At 44.3% G+C, this 13,802-nt stretch overlaps 1 protein-coding gene across 1 annotated transcript in view; it reads right to left on the bottom strand.

The window, feature by feature from the left end:
- The window catches only part of rarga (retinoic acid receptor gamma a), a 147,931-nt gene that overhangs the window by 88,152 nt on the left and 45,977 nt on the right, over positions 1-13,802 (bottom strand). The window contains exon 3 of the mRNA XM_034172436.1: positions 11,546-11,906. Within this exon, the coding sequence (XP_034028327.1) occupies positions 11,546-11,714 (169 nt within the window). The 5' untranslated portion in view covers positions 11,715-11,906. The remainder of the gene's footprint in view (positions 1-11,545; positions 11,907-13,802) is intronic.

Below are 13,802 nucleotides of genomic sequence, written 5' to 3'. Positions count from 1 at the left end.
TACTCGATGGGTTGGAGAATAATTTTGGGATTACTTGGAATGTCCTTGCATGGTTGACATCTTACCTAAGCAGTCACTATCACTGTGTCCTGTACAACAACACTACCTCCAACTTTGGCGACATGAAACATGCCAATAACTATTAATTTAGCTGACCTAATTAAATCCCATGTACTGGCCCGGGCTCTGCGTTCTCAGGTCGCAGGGCCACTTTGTGCCCCTAGGGTGAATAAAAAGTCTGCAGGTCACAGAGCTTTCTCTTATTGTGCACATGCTTTGTGGAATGATCTCCCTGCATCAATAAAACAGTCAGATTCTGTAGAGACTTTCAAGTCCATACTTAAGAAGCACTTGTTTTCCCTTTCGTATGGCATACTGGCATAGTATGGTACTATGCTTTCTACCCTTTTACATTCATTTTATTATTAAACAGAGCAGGTCGCAGCCTCAACTTTATCTAAAGTTTGAGTCTGTTAGCGAAACTTAGGGCTAGCGGCTGGCGGTCCCCTTAGTATTCTTTCTGTTTCCCTCTCATACCTTAGGTGCAGTTTTCCATCTGACTGATTATGCGTTTTTTTTCCCCTCTGTCTAAGGGACTGACGATGTCTCACAAGGCTGACAGCTGCACACCCCAGGGCACTAGACTGATCACGAGATGCCATGGCTGGAGCTGATGTAGCACACTGCAGTCTGCGTTCAGAATAAACTTTGCTACAGTGACAGGCCCACTGACGGTGTGATAGATGGAGGCTGCCCCTGCACCCCCAGGGTGCTGGATGACCCCCTGCCTGCGGTGCAAACGCTTGTGTGGTCATCTCAATAATGCAATTTGTTTTTGATGTTACATTCTGGTTTTCTGTTTCCCATTTCTTGAGCTTTGTAAAAACCTTGTAGCTGTTAGACTGGCCTAAGCAGTGGGTCACCTGAGTTTTCTTCTTCAACATCATCAGACAGAGTTTTTCCTTACCACTGTCACATGTGTGCTTGTTGTGGGGGTTGGTAAAGTTAGACCGCCTTGAGGCAGCACTGTTGTGATTTGGCACTATTCACAAAGGTAAATCCAAATATATATGGTCGATCTTGCGGCATGAAGGCTGAGCTGAAACCCTGAACTTCAACATTCATTAAAATACAGCCATCCTCTGTCTGTGCCCTGCTTTCACACTAGTGGAGAAGGCATCCTTCTGCTCATCCACATCCCTTCTCTGCAGTCCTCTCCACCATTTACAGATTCCTTTTTTCATTCCTTCTCATACCACATTTCCCACCAAAATGGCTCCTTTACACAAATCCCTGAGCTCCCTAAGCCAACATGACCTTCTTCTGTGTGTTTGTGTGTGTTTGTTAAAGAATGCAATGAGTGTTTTTAATTATGTCACACTGCATGAGGATTTTTGTTTCTGCTGAAACAATATAATCCTTCTCACAGCCTGCCTAACTTAAAGGTTTGTGCGAGCATGAAAGTACATGCATGCACGCATGCATTCACTGTGGTGCTTTGGCAAGTGTGCAGATGAAGGTGCATGCATTTGTGCGTTGAAGCAAGCATGCTAATGCATGTGCATGCGTGCAAAACCACACTCTACAAGCACTTGGTGTAAACAACGTTTCACTATGTCACCACTGTGAGGCACAACCGAGCAGCTTTTGCACAAGTACGAACAGGCTTATTCATTCCAGTGTGTGATTACGCTGCTTTTAATTTCAAAACACTGAGAAGCAATGCAGTTGCCTTTCAGTTCATGTCACTTGCCCTGAAGTTAAAACCATGATCGGAATGGAAACGCCTGGTCCCACTTTCGGTCTGAGCCATGTGGGCTGAAGGAAATGACCTACTAGCTTTTCAAAACATCCCTGTGGCTGGCTTTTTGAGGCCAGGACTCCGTCCCCCCAATTGGTGAAAGCTTAGAGAGGTGTTTCAGGGCTCAGTGGCGATGTTATCACACAGTAAGTGGCCTTAATGGGCTTCCAACTGTTTGTTTGAAGGGCTTCTATAATGACAGGGATCAACTGATAGCAGGATCCGCAACACGCCGCACAGAGAGCCAACAGCCCCTTTCGCCAACGGACAAGCACCTTTGCATGTTTGGAAAAGCGCAGCTGGCGAGGCTTCCAGCACATCCACGTACTCAGTGGGCCCCTTTCATGGATGTTTGTGAAGGGTTTCTGGCTCCATGTCCTCCACAGTAACTCACTGTGGAGATCTACATGTGCAAACACAGTCTGCCTCCGCGGTCCCTCCCCTCTGCTGTCTCTTCCCACCTCTGTGCAAAACAGGTATTTCCAAAGACAGTCTGGTGCCAGAGTGCACCGCCGCCGTGGGAGGTGCTCGGCCTGTCAGCACAACAAGCACACCCAACAAAGGTAGGTGTCACCTGGCCTCCCTTTCTTTACAGTAATTACGCACAGAGATCTGACGCTGGGCATGAATGCAGCACTAGTTACCACACAGAGGAAAGCACACAAAGAAATATCCCTTTATGCAGAGGATATTTTCACAGTCTGGCCTAGGGACAAGTCTGACGACAATGAGCAGGCCTGTTAAGCCAACTCCTGCAGAAGAAATAGAGAGAGAAGAAAAACAGGGCCTGGGGAACGTCGGAACTAAGGCCTTTTGTCTTCCCTCTTAATGCTTAAGAGAGCAGAGAATCACAGTGAAATGACTCGTAAAGTTCTTTATTTTTTAGGATGGAAGAACTGGATGTTTTTAGGCTGACATCAACATGCTGTACCCTTTATAGCGTTAGCCAACGTCAAAATGATAACAATATCCATTTGTGTAAGAGCAACAGCACAAAGTGTGCAAACAAAAGGTTCAAACATTTCAGACGTGGCTGTAACAATCACTTCCAGCACAGAGGCTATATGTTTTCATATTGCATTTGTCTGTAAACATGATATCGCAAAAAGACCTGAACAGAAATCCAAACTTGAAACATATGGGCTTTTTTTCTCTGAACTATAATGAAAAATGAATGGTCTTATTGTTTCATATTATTGCATTATTTGATTCTGAAATTTTGGCCTATTTATATATTAATAGGCAAGTGGTCTCTTGCGTTGATATGTGTGTGCGTGCATGTGTTTGGCTTTGATCACGACAAACTGGGGAGAGCTGACATGTGCCATTTGTTATGGTTATGTATTTTGGGTCATGTATGAACGCTGCGAAAACAAAAAGTTGATAGGACAAATATTTTTGGAGAAATTACCGACAATAGCTTATTAGGATTTTAATTGTTATTATTGTGGTTCATGTTAGTTTAACAGCATTGTTAGTGTGGTTGATTTATAGTGTTTTTATAGCTCAAATTGGTTTAATTAGTTTAGTTAAGTGTTATGTTGCCGTTACCATGAGTGTTTTAATATTTCTTAAAAATAAAAAACTAAAATCGCATGCGATGTTCAATAAGCGAAGTGTGCAACACATCTGCGCATGCGTGGGTCAAACAGGGCCAAAAATTCCAACTACCAAACTCACATCGCTCCCACTGAATTTCGTATACAGTAGCATTAGCAGACTGTGAAAGTTAAGGCTTACAGGGATTGTTTCAAAGGCCTTAAGCCTTAAGCGTCGTATACAATAATGATAGGTGCGCATTGTGCTGTTTTCAAATGCTCGAACGGAATTTATAGGCTTGAAAGTTGGCTGAAAACACACGATTGCAAAGTTTCGCCGAGTCCACACAAAGAAGGAAAGAAGAAGAAATGTGGTTGTAAACCTCTGTTCATTCTACACAATTTCCCCACAGAAAAGAAACATCCAGACGGACGTAAAAGATGGACTAAAATTGTAAGTTTCTTGCACACATTTATTTTGTCAATATCCTGAAACTGTGCCGAATTATAATGTGACTGATGACGCCGTTTTCGTGCATCGGCTTACAACTGTAATGTCGCGCCATGAATGACGTGGCGCGTAATATTGTAATGACATGTTCTATAAACAAACTGCATGCATGCACATATTATTGTATGTCAGTCAACTTATCAAAACAAACGTGACACCAAAGAGGTTATATGTGAGACCCACCTTCCTTGTAGTCATTACGAAGCCGGCGGAGTAGCGATTTCTCATCCCTGCTTAGCAAATATTCTGCCATATCCACAGTTTCAGACTCTGGACTTCATCTAACCATCCGTCAGTTGCCTTCAAGGGGTCAGAAATTTGTTTGTCTCCAACTAACAACAAGGACTTGTCATTTTCGACGGCAGCGCTCTCTTCCTCCTTCGTCGGCACCAACGGTAGTTTCTGTAATGATGCAGCGTACACAATGGCAGCCAGCTCTTCTTTCCATTTCTGTCCACTGCCGTACGTAGTCCTGGTTGTAACAGGCAATCCCCGGAGCTTACAAAAACGCTTTAAATCGTCAACTTTCCAGCGGTTGAAATGATCCAAATCATAGCACTCCTCACTGCTTTCCGCCGTGATAGCATGTGGGTTGGTAGCCGAAAAATTTAGCCTACCCATAATGCATCGTGGGGCCCGAGATGTGCACTTCGCTTATTGGATTCAGGTCTGGGCTCTGGCAGGGCCACTCAAGGACATTCACAGAGTTATCCTGAAGCCACTCCTTTGATATCTTGGCTATGTACTTAGGCTCATTGTCCTGCTAAAAGATGAATTGTTGCCCCAGTCTGAGGTCAAGAGTGTTCTGGAGCAGGTTTTCATCCAGGATGTCTCTGTCCATTGCTGTAACATCACAAAAGTGGAAAAAGTGATGTGCTGTGAATACTTTCCAGATGCACTGTGTGCTCATACGCAACCCTCACAACTCAACAGTGCATCATGTCAAGTACAATTTTTTAAAGAAGCTGAATGGTTGAATTTACTGCTACAGTCGGTTGACAGGACTGAACTGCAACAACAAAATGACGAAAATGGAGGAACTCAGACTTTACTCAAACACTGAGAAACACAAAGAATCACAGCATACAGGAAGCCAACATAATTGCTTTCCTTTAACATATCAACCTAGTAGAGATAACACATTGTAATATTCCAACAAAGTGACAACTAGAGATCAATCAATCAATCAACTTTTTTCTTGTATAGCGCCAAATCACAACAAACAGTTGCCCCAAGGCAATGAGATGAGGGGGAAATTAATTCTCAGATGCAATGCGATACGCATGTTGGACGATTCTGAACTCATTCACAAATGTCAATGTGAAATCCATTTTTATAAACATTACTAGGGGGAGATGGGACCGTAGGTGGTGGCCACGTTTCACATTCCTTATGTAAACCTACATTCCTACTTTTACTCATGATTTTTTGAAGCTGGCAATATACTCTTAAGTACATTTGCCATACAGCTTTGTTACAGCAAGTCTACTCCAAAGCCTAGGGGAGACCAAGCAGTAAACTTCGATGGTTTGACATGAAGCCCTTCCAGGAGAAGAAAAACTTGCAGTTCCATGACTGGCCGCTTGAGGCTGGTTCCAAAACAGAGCACATTCCTATAGGAGTCCATATTAAAATGTCCAAATTTAGACAGAAATAAATATGTTTCCAGACATACAAAACGGTTTTGGCCTCTATAGAGATTCCTCCTCCATGACGACTGTACAGGGAGTGAATTTTTTTCTAACTTCTTAGTTTAAGATCTTTAATGCAATAAAGTTCTGTGTAATTGTGAGTGTGGTCGTTTTGAGTGACAGCGGCTGAGCCAAGCCGGTTAGCCGGGCAGCTGAGCCAAGCAGGTTAGCCAGGCAGCTGAGATGGGTATCTCTGCCTCTCACTGTGACCATAGCTCAGAAGCATAGCTCAGAAGCCAAGTGATGTGGCTGCGAGCAGTTGTGGAGGGCCGTGTCTGTCATTTGGAGTATTTTATTACAAACACCTGGAATAATATGGCTTGTGAGGTAAAACGTCCAAACGGATCATCTTGTACGCTAACAGTGTTAGGGCTTTTAGCAGCTGTCAGTAACTTTATTTAAAGAGTCCATTTAATGCAGGATGACTGAGGGAATAAGCGGCTCACAACTTTTAATGTCCACACCAAAGCAAATAATTAGGAGAACCACCACGCATTCCGCAAAAATACTGGCATGTGTCTGCCTACGAGAACCGATGATGCAGCTTCAGACGTTGGAAGTACTGGTCTATCTGCATCTTCGGGAGTGGCTGACAAGCCCAATTCTGGAATGGCAGTTGAAGGGCAATGCGTGCTGAGGCTGTTGTTGTCTTGCCTTCCTCCCGACTTTTTTGGCAGCAAAAATATGATTTAATAAACACCCAAACCGAGGTTAGCCTGTTACCTTAAGCAGTGAGACTCAAGGAGAGGGGCGTGTTCAGACTTCTTTCATCACACACTGAGCATCCACCCTCCAATCCTTTATGCATTAATGAGTTCAATGTGAATCAGCGTGGCCTCTTCACCAACATGGTGACACCCAGACCATGGCTCAAACACATGCTTAACATCAGCTGTTCTGGGTCTCTACAGAAAACTTATGGGTGACGTCACGTATGTATGTACGTATATATATATATATATACTCAACAAAAATATTAACGCAACACTTTTGGTTGTGCTCCCATTTTGTATGAGATGAACTCAAAGATCTAAAACTTTTTCCACATACACAATATCACCATTTCCCTCAAATATTGTTCACAAACCAGTTTAAATCTGTGATAGTGAGCACTTCTCCTTTGCTGAGATAATCCATCCCACCTCACAGGTGTGCCATATCAAGATGCTGATTAGACACCATGATTAGTGCACAGGTGTGCCTTAGACTGCCCACAATAAAAGGCCACTCCGAAAGGTGCAGTTTTGTTTTATTGGGGGGGGGGGGGGGGGGGGGATACCAGTCAGTATCTGGTGTGACCACCATTTGCCTCATGCAGTGCAACACATCTCCTTCGCATAGAGTTGATCAGGTTGTCAATTGTGGCCTGTGGAATGTTGGTCCACTCCTCTTCAATGGCTGTGCGAAGTTGCGACGACGAACTGGAGTCAGGTCGAGACCCCGATGAGGACGACGAGCATGCAGATGAGCTTCCCTGAGACGGTTTCTGACAGTTTGTGCAGAAATTCTTTGGTTATGCAAACCGATTGTTCCAGCAGCTGTCCGAGTGGCTGGTCTCAGACGATCTTGGAGGTGAACATGCTGGATGTGGAGGTCCTGGGCTGGTGTGGTTACACGTGGTCTGCGGTTGTGAGGCTGGTTGGATGTACTGCCAAATTCTCTGAAACGCCTTTGGAGGCGGCTTATGGTAGAGAAATGAACATTCAATACACGAGCAACAGCTCTGGTTGACATTCCTGCTGTCAGCATGCCAATTGCATGCTCCCTCAAATCTTGCGACATCTGTGGTATTGTGCTGTGTGATAAAACTGCACCTTTCAGAGTGGCCTTTTATTGTGGGCAGTCTAAGGCACACCTGTGCACTAATCATGGTGTCTAATCAGCATCTTGGTATGGCACACCTGTGAGGTGGGATGGATTATCTCAGCAAAGGAGAAGTGCTCACTATCACAGATTTAGACTGGTTTGTGAACAATATTTGAGGGAAATGGTGATATTGTGTATGTAGAAAAAGTTTTAGATCTTTGAGTTCATCTCATACAAAATGGGAGCAAAACCAAAAGTGTTGCGTTTATATTTTTGTTGAGTGTATATATATATATAATATATATATATATATATATATATATATATATATATATATATATATATATATATATATACACACACACAGGGTGGTCCAAAAAAAAGCGCCCTATTTTGTATTTCCTCCCAAATTTGTGTTTTACAACATTTTGCCATATTTTTCAGGTGGTGTAGACAGCGGGCCTGGGAGATTCTTTTGACACCAATATGTCAAGCTGGACAGTATACTAAGCAGCAGCGGATAAAAATCATTGAGGCCTACTTTGCCACAACATCGGTGCTACTGACACAAAGACAATGCAGGAGAGATTTTGGCAGGAACAAAGTACCTGACAGAAATTTCGGGAGACTGGAAGTGTAGCCAATGCCAATAAAGGTCACAGCGGTCGACATACCAGCTGACATGATTGGACGAGTCATCAAAAATTTGAGCGTTCATGTTGCTGCAGTTATTCGTCAGAGGAGCCTGGATAGAACATATTATCAACTATTAAGGGCAGACCACCAAAAATGTTTCAATTTCTATCAGATTTGAATGACATAATGTCCCATCATTCTGCTAATGTTTGGTGAAAGAATTTTCAAAATATCTCATCTGAGTAAAAAATGAGATCAAAAAGAAAATAGGGCGTTTTTTTTGGACCACCCTGTATGTATGTGTATGTATATATATGCACAGTCTATGGGGAGACAGGCAGTGCACAGTGCAGGTGCTGAGCTGCAAGATGAAAGAGGAAAAAAACACCTGTTTTTGATGATAAATGTGATATATCACAGGACAAGAACCACTTAATGACAAGTTCTGGCTATATCTGAACCCAGTTTTTATTTCAAAATCTAAAAAATTCAAAATCGCTTGCTAGGTTACATTCTTCCCTCTTTTTATTCAAGACTGTGGTCTTTCAATTTGAGAGCACGATTTATTGGTTTTGAGAACTGACCTATGGCAGTGACTGGATGTCTTTCGTACTAGGTCTCTTCCAAGGATCCTTGGGTATCACTGAACTGACTATGTCAAATGAAATAAATACTTACTTAAGGAGACTACATGAGGAGTATCCTTGCATTGTTAGCGATCATCACCTACATCATTTTGGCCATGTGGAGTATTTCTCTGGGCATGATTCAACATGCAACTGCCTCAGTATTGAGAACCCCAACAGCTGGATAAGGCCAAGGCGACACCCAAGTTTCACCTGTCTGCAGCAGATATATGGTTATTTTGGAGAGGTGGGAATGGACAGGATCTCTGCCTGGGTGGCTGCCATTCAGAGCCAAGATGGTTCCTTAGTGTAGAGGATGTGGCAGCCCACTGCACCAGCACATGATCTCAGAGCAGACCTGACAAATACTGACTTGAATTGATGATACTGTACAACAGTCATAGAACAGCATAACCTCAAAACCTCTGCACAAAAAGCTGAGTCAAAGCTAATTACCACAGCAATCCTCAGTTAAACTATAAATCCAGCATTGTTAACGTTCCAACACAGGCTTAAATCAAATGTGTCCCATCTAAAATCTATGGGAATGATACTCCTGCCAGCGTGGATGTGTCCGTACAAGCAGTCATGTATGCCGCCCTAATGCATGTGGTTGCCTGCATCTGTTGTGCTTTGATACTTGTTTTAACTCATGCCAGTGCAAAAACCAAAAAGAATCCATCTGTCAGTGTGGTGGGGTTGCATTCTGCGTCAGGGGTATGTTTCTCGTTTTTAGATGAAAGAAGTGCTGTGTGTGTGTGTGTGTGTGTGTGTGTGTGTGTGTGTGTGTGTGTGTGTGTGTGTGTGTGTGTGTGTGTGTGTGTGTGTGTGTGTGTGTGTGTGTGTGTGTGTGTGCGCGAGAGAGAGAGAGAATGAAGAGGGTATAACCACCTTGACACTTGCACAAATTTGATCCCCGCATTGCCGCCCAATTCATCGTGCCAATGCATCCCGCTTTGTTCTGCTTTGTCCCGCTTGACGCCTGTGCCATATCATTTCATAGCCGATGACGCCTTTGCTCTCAGAACTTTGCTGATGAAACCATTTTTTCATCGCTCCCAGAATCACAGAGAAATTATCTACAGCTGCAGGTTGTCTCATGCGCGTCATGCAGTGGAGAACACATTTGGAATCTTGTCTCAAAAGTCTATAATATATATAGTAATGGACTGGTAAAACAGCTGCATTTTCATTCCTTCTTATGAGTTAGATAATGTATCTGTAATGTTATGTTTATTAAAGATGAAACATCTCTTCATAATGTAAGGTTCAGATGCCCTGCGCGCAGTGACACACGGTGTTTTCGAATAGGTTGCACAATGTTCACCACTAGTTCATGCAAGAGGCACGAAATTTATGCGTGCCAGAAATTTTTTACACTTCAAAATTTTCTTTGTGCACTGGCACCTAGCCACGCACAGTTTACAACAGTTTACGACAAGTTTATTATTTGGCACGCAATCTTGCGGCAATCAGTGCGACACAAATTTGTGCAAGTGTCAAGGTGCCTAATGTTGTGCGTTGGCATGTGTGTATTTGTGTTTTCCTAGCAGGGTGTGTTCTTAGATTCCACCACACTAGCACATTACCCCCAGGTGCGCCCTCCCTCTCTCTCTTTCTGTGTGTGTGTGTGTGTGTGTGTGTGTGTGTGTGTGTGTGTGTGTGTGTGTGTGTGTGTGTGTGTGTGTGTGTGTGTGTGTGTGTGTGAATACCTTGAGGATTAGGTGGGTGCACAGCAGTGGGGGGGGGGTGAGGTAGTGATTGACAGCTGAAAAGCTGGAGAGGTGCTCAGGCATGCTGTGGGGGAATAAGGGGGACTGCACGCACAGGCGGGGGGCTGCACTCAGCTGTTGCCACCCACACCCATTATAACACTCCCCCCCACCACCACCACCACCACCACCACAGCCGCCTACCACCCACCACTGCCTGCCGTCCCTTTTGCTGTCACAGCACCCAGATATGATTTCAAATAACTCCAGCTTACCTTTACCTTGTGACCTATTCTTTAACTTCAATAAAAGTGCTGCAGCTTCTTTTTTTCTCAGACTCCTTCCTTTATCTTACACTGACATCCTGAGGTGGAAACTGGTGGTTTATGCAGCAGTGCATTTAAGCAAGAACACACACTGACCTAGAATCCTCCTGATATTGACTGAAACACAGTGCTGTGATATGAGCAGGTGTTCTGAACACCAAGCATCTGTATCGTCAGAGACTGCATGACATGTGCCATTCCTTCATGAGAGAAAACGCTCCCTGCTGCCCACAACCTCCTCTTTGTCCCATACCTTATCCCAAATCCTTTAGAATACAACAGTGCCCCGTGTGGTCAGGTCTGGAACTACTGCCCCCACCCAATACAGCGACAGCTCACCTTTCTGTGCAGTTAAAAAAATAATGAAGCTCAGTATTTTTAAATATTTGTTGCCCTTTCAAATATTTGCTCAGAGCACTCATCACTTCACAGTCAAAGAATGCTGTTTTGTCTCTAATTGCAGACGTCTGAGTTGCCTACTGCACAATAGCTCTGTGAGAGGTCTAAATACACACAAACCCGGTAGTGAAGGCAGAGCCTGTGGTCAGAACCGCACCATCCTACAAGCTTCTACAAGGAAACCACAGGAGTGGAGTAATCGCCGTACTGATGAAAGTGGACTTTATTCCCCCATGGTTTGTTTTGGGATGTGTGTGTGTGTTTTTTCCTACCACTTGTCCTATATCACAAACACACATGAAGGTTTTCCATTTCCACAAAATTACACATAATGAAGTGCAATTTAAAGACCTATATTTTCCCCTCTTCAGCAGACATCCAATCTGTTTAATATGACTTGACTAAAAATGAAGGTATGAGTCGTTAAAGTGGAAAAATTGATACGTGAAAAGGATGAAAAGTCAAACATAAAGAAATTTGAGTAACAATAATGACTTACAGAGAGCAGCCATCTCTTTGGGCAAGTCGGCACCAAATCTCCCAAACAAGCTGCTACTGGCCAGCAGGTCGAAGGGGGAGTGGCTTCGCATGGAATTGAAGGCAAAAGGGTAGACAGCAGGTGGGAAGCCGGTCATGTGACCCACCTGCTGTTCCCTGTTGGCAGCCATGGCGTTGAGGCACCCAGGGGTCTGCAGCAGACCACTGGGCCAAAGAAGTTGCTCTTACAACACTTGGAAATCCCAAGAAAACTTGAAATCCACCTTCTTCCAATGGCTCTCAGGATGTGGAGAATGGACAAGCCAGCGGATTATTTGTGGAAGATCAGCCTCCACTTCTGAACGATCTTCCAATTCACTTTTCTGCACGACAGAAGAGAAAGAAAAAAAATGATTTCCCACGACTAATCTCACCATAGAGCACAATGTTTCAGATTTGCACAGATATGATAATACAATCAGCCGTTTTTGTCGAGGACCACAGAATTCACCTCCTGTCAATTCTGAGGCCATTCTCTGTGCACGTTCTGGGACAGAGAGAGGTTTATCCACAGTCATAATGTGAGTGGGATGTGCAAACGTCATAGCAACAGGTACGAGAAATCGGGAGAGAAGATGAAAAAGGGAATGGATGCCAGCAAAAGAAGCAAAACAACTGAAAAAGAAAAAAACAATACATGAGCTGTAAGAGGAAAAGCCAGAAAAACTGGGACCAGGCGAAGGGGAAAAGAAAATAAGAAAGACGTTTGGAAAAAGTTATAACAGGGAAGGGTGGGAGGGAAGGGAAAGAGAGGGAGAGAAAAAGAGAGAGAGCTCTTGTTCCTGCAGGTCTGAAGAGCTTCCAGACTTCTACAGTGATTCCAGGCTATGCCATATGATTTAAATCACCAGAACTCTACTATAAAGAGCTCCTCTGTTCCTGCTGCCAGTCTAGCACAGCAGCCTTCCTCTCTGCATCTTTCCCCCAGGACCAGAGGCCCAGACACGGGGTCCAAACTGTGAAGGGAAGGGGGAAGGGGGGGTGGCGGAGGGGGCAGAGAAAATGAGATCCACTGATTGCTAACTGCTGCTGTCACTTCCAACTATCTTCTCTTGAGGTTAGGCTCTCATCCCATTGAGTAATTTCGGTCCAAACGTCCCGCAGCCTGCTCGTCCCCTTGATTTGGCTCAGTAGGTACAGACACGTCAAGCTCGAGTGTGGACAAGGCTGCACTTATGCCCATCTGATGACGGGGGGAAAAATATCCATCAAGTCTCCCATTTTCTTATGTTTTCTTTTAGCCTTTTGCTTCCCTAGCGTGATTTTATGAGTGGGTGGTGTGATCGGCTTGTTGTTTCAGTGTGGCTTTGAAAAAGAGCAGAGCCAAGGAATTTGGAACTGCTGTGGCTTGTGAATCTGGGAGAGAAGACGGGGGGAAATATCTCGGTAATGAATTCGGTATAAACAAAGAAAAAACATGGGGGGGGGTCTAAAGCAGAACAGTGGAATTGCTGAACTGAGCAGAATGCACAGAGGGACAGTGACAAGTTCTGGGCACTGGGGGGCACTAAGGGGTGGTGGCTTGCCCGGGAAAAGGAGACTTTTCCAGGATGCACCACAGAAAGACTAAGACACACATTCAAGCAATTACGCAGTCAAAGGAAAAAAAAAAATCCACACGTGTGTGAGCGCCCACTTACACCCACACAGGCACACCTCTCACCCATTGCCTTTTCCAGAGTGCTGACTCCCTCCCTGCCTCACTTTCTGGCTCTTTCTCTTTCAACAGAGCCAGTTAATTACACCCTACCGCTGCAGGCAGCTTCAAACCGCCACTAATTTAGAGTTCCATTACAGTAAACTGTTCCACATGTGCATCCCGGACCCAGGCAGGCTCGGGTGGCCACGTTTCAGAAAGGAGGGGCCATCAATAGGCACCCACCCCCATCCTGCCAACACAGCCCTGCTGCCATCTTTCTTTCATTCATCATTACTTCCCGCCTCCACTCATCAAAAATACCTTTTTTATCCCGATTTCTGATCAACCCCACATCTCCTCTCTATAATCATGTCCTTTTTCCCAATCTTTTCTTACACTCCCCCCACTCGGAACCCCATCGTTATCCTTCCACTGTTTATACAACTCGTACCGTGACCCTGTGCAGCGGTTCCACTGTGCTGCTAACGCACAAAAACATCGCTAACGATTTCATAGTGGGCCTAATGGGAGAGGAGATACTGACTGGAAAAATAAAACCGCCAGCAACCTATAGCGTCAT

This window comes from Thalassophryne amazonica, chromosome 6 (assembly GCF_902500255.1).
Source record: "Thalassophryne amazonica chromosome 6, fThaAma1.1, whole genome shotgun sequence".
Lineage (NCBI taxonomy): Eukaryota > Metazoa > Chordata > Actinopteri > Batrachoidiformes > Batrachoididae > Thalassophryne > Thalassophryne amazonica.
This window is presented reverse-complemented; position numbering and strand designations above follow the sequence as displayed.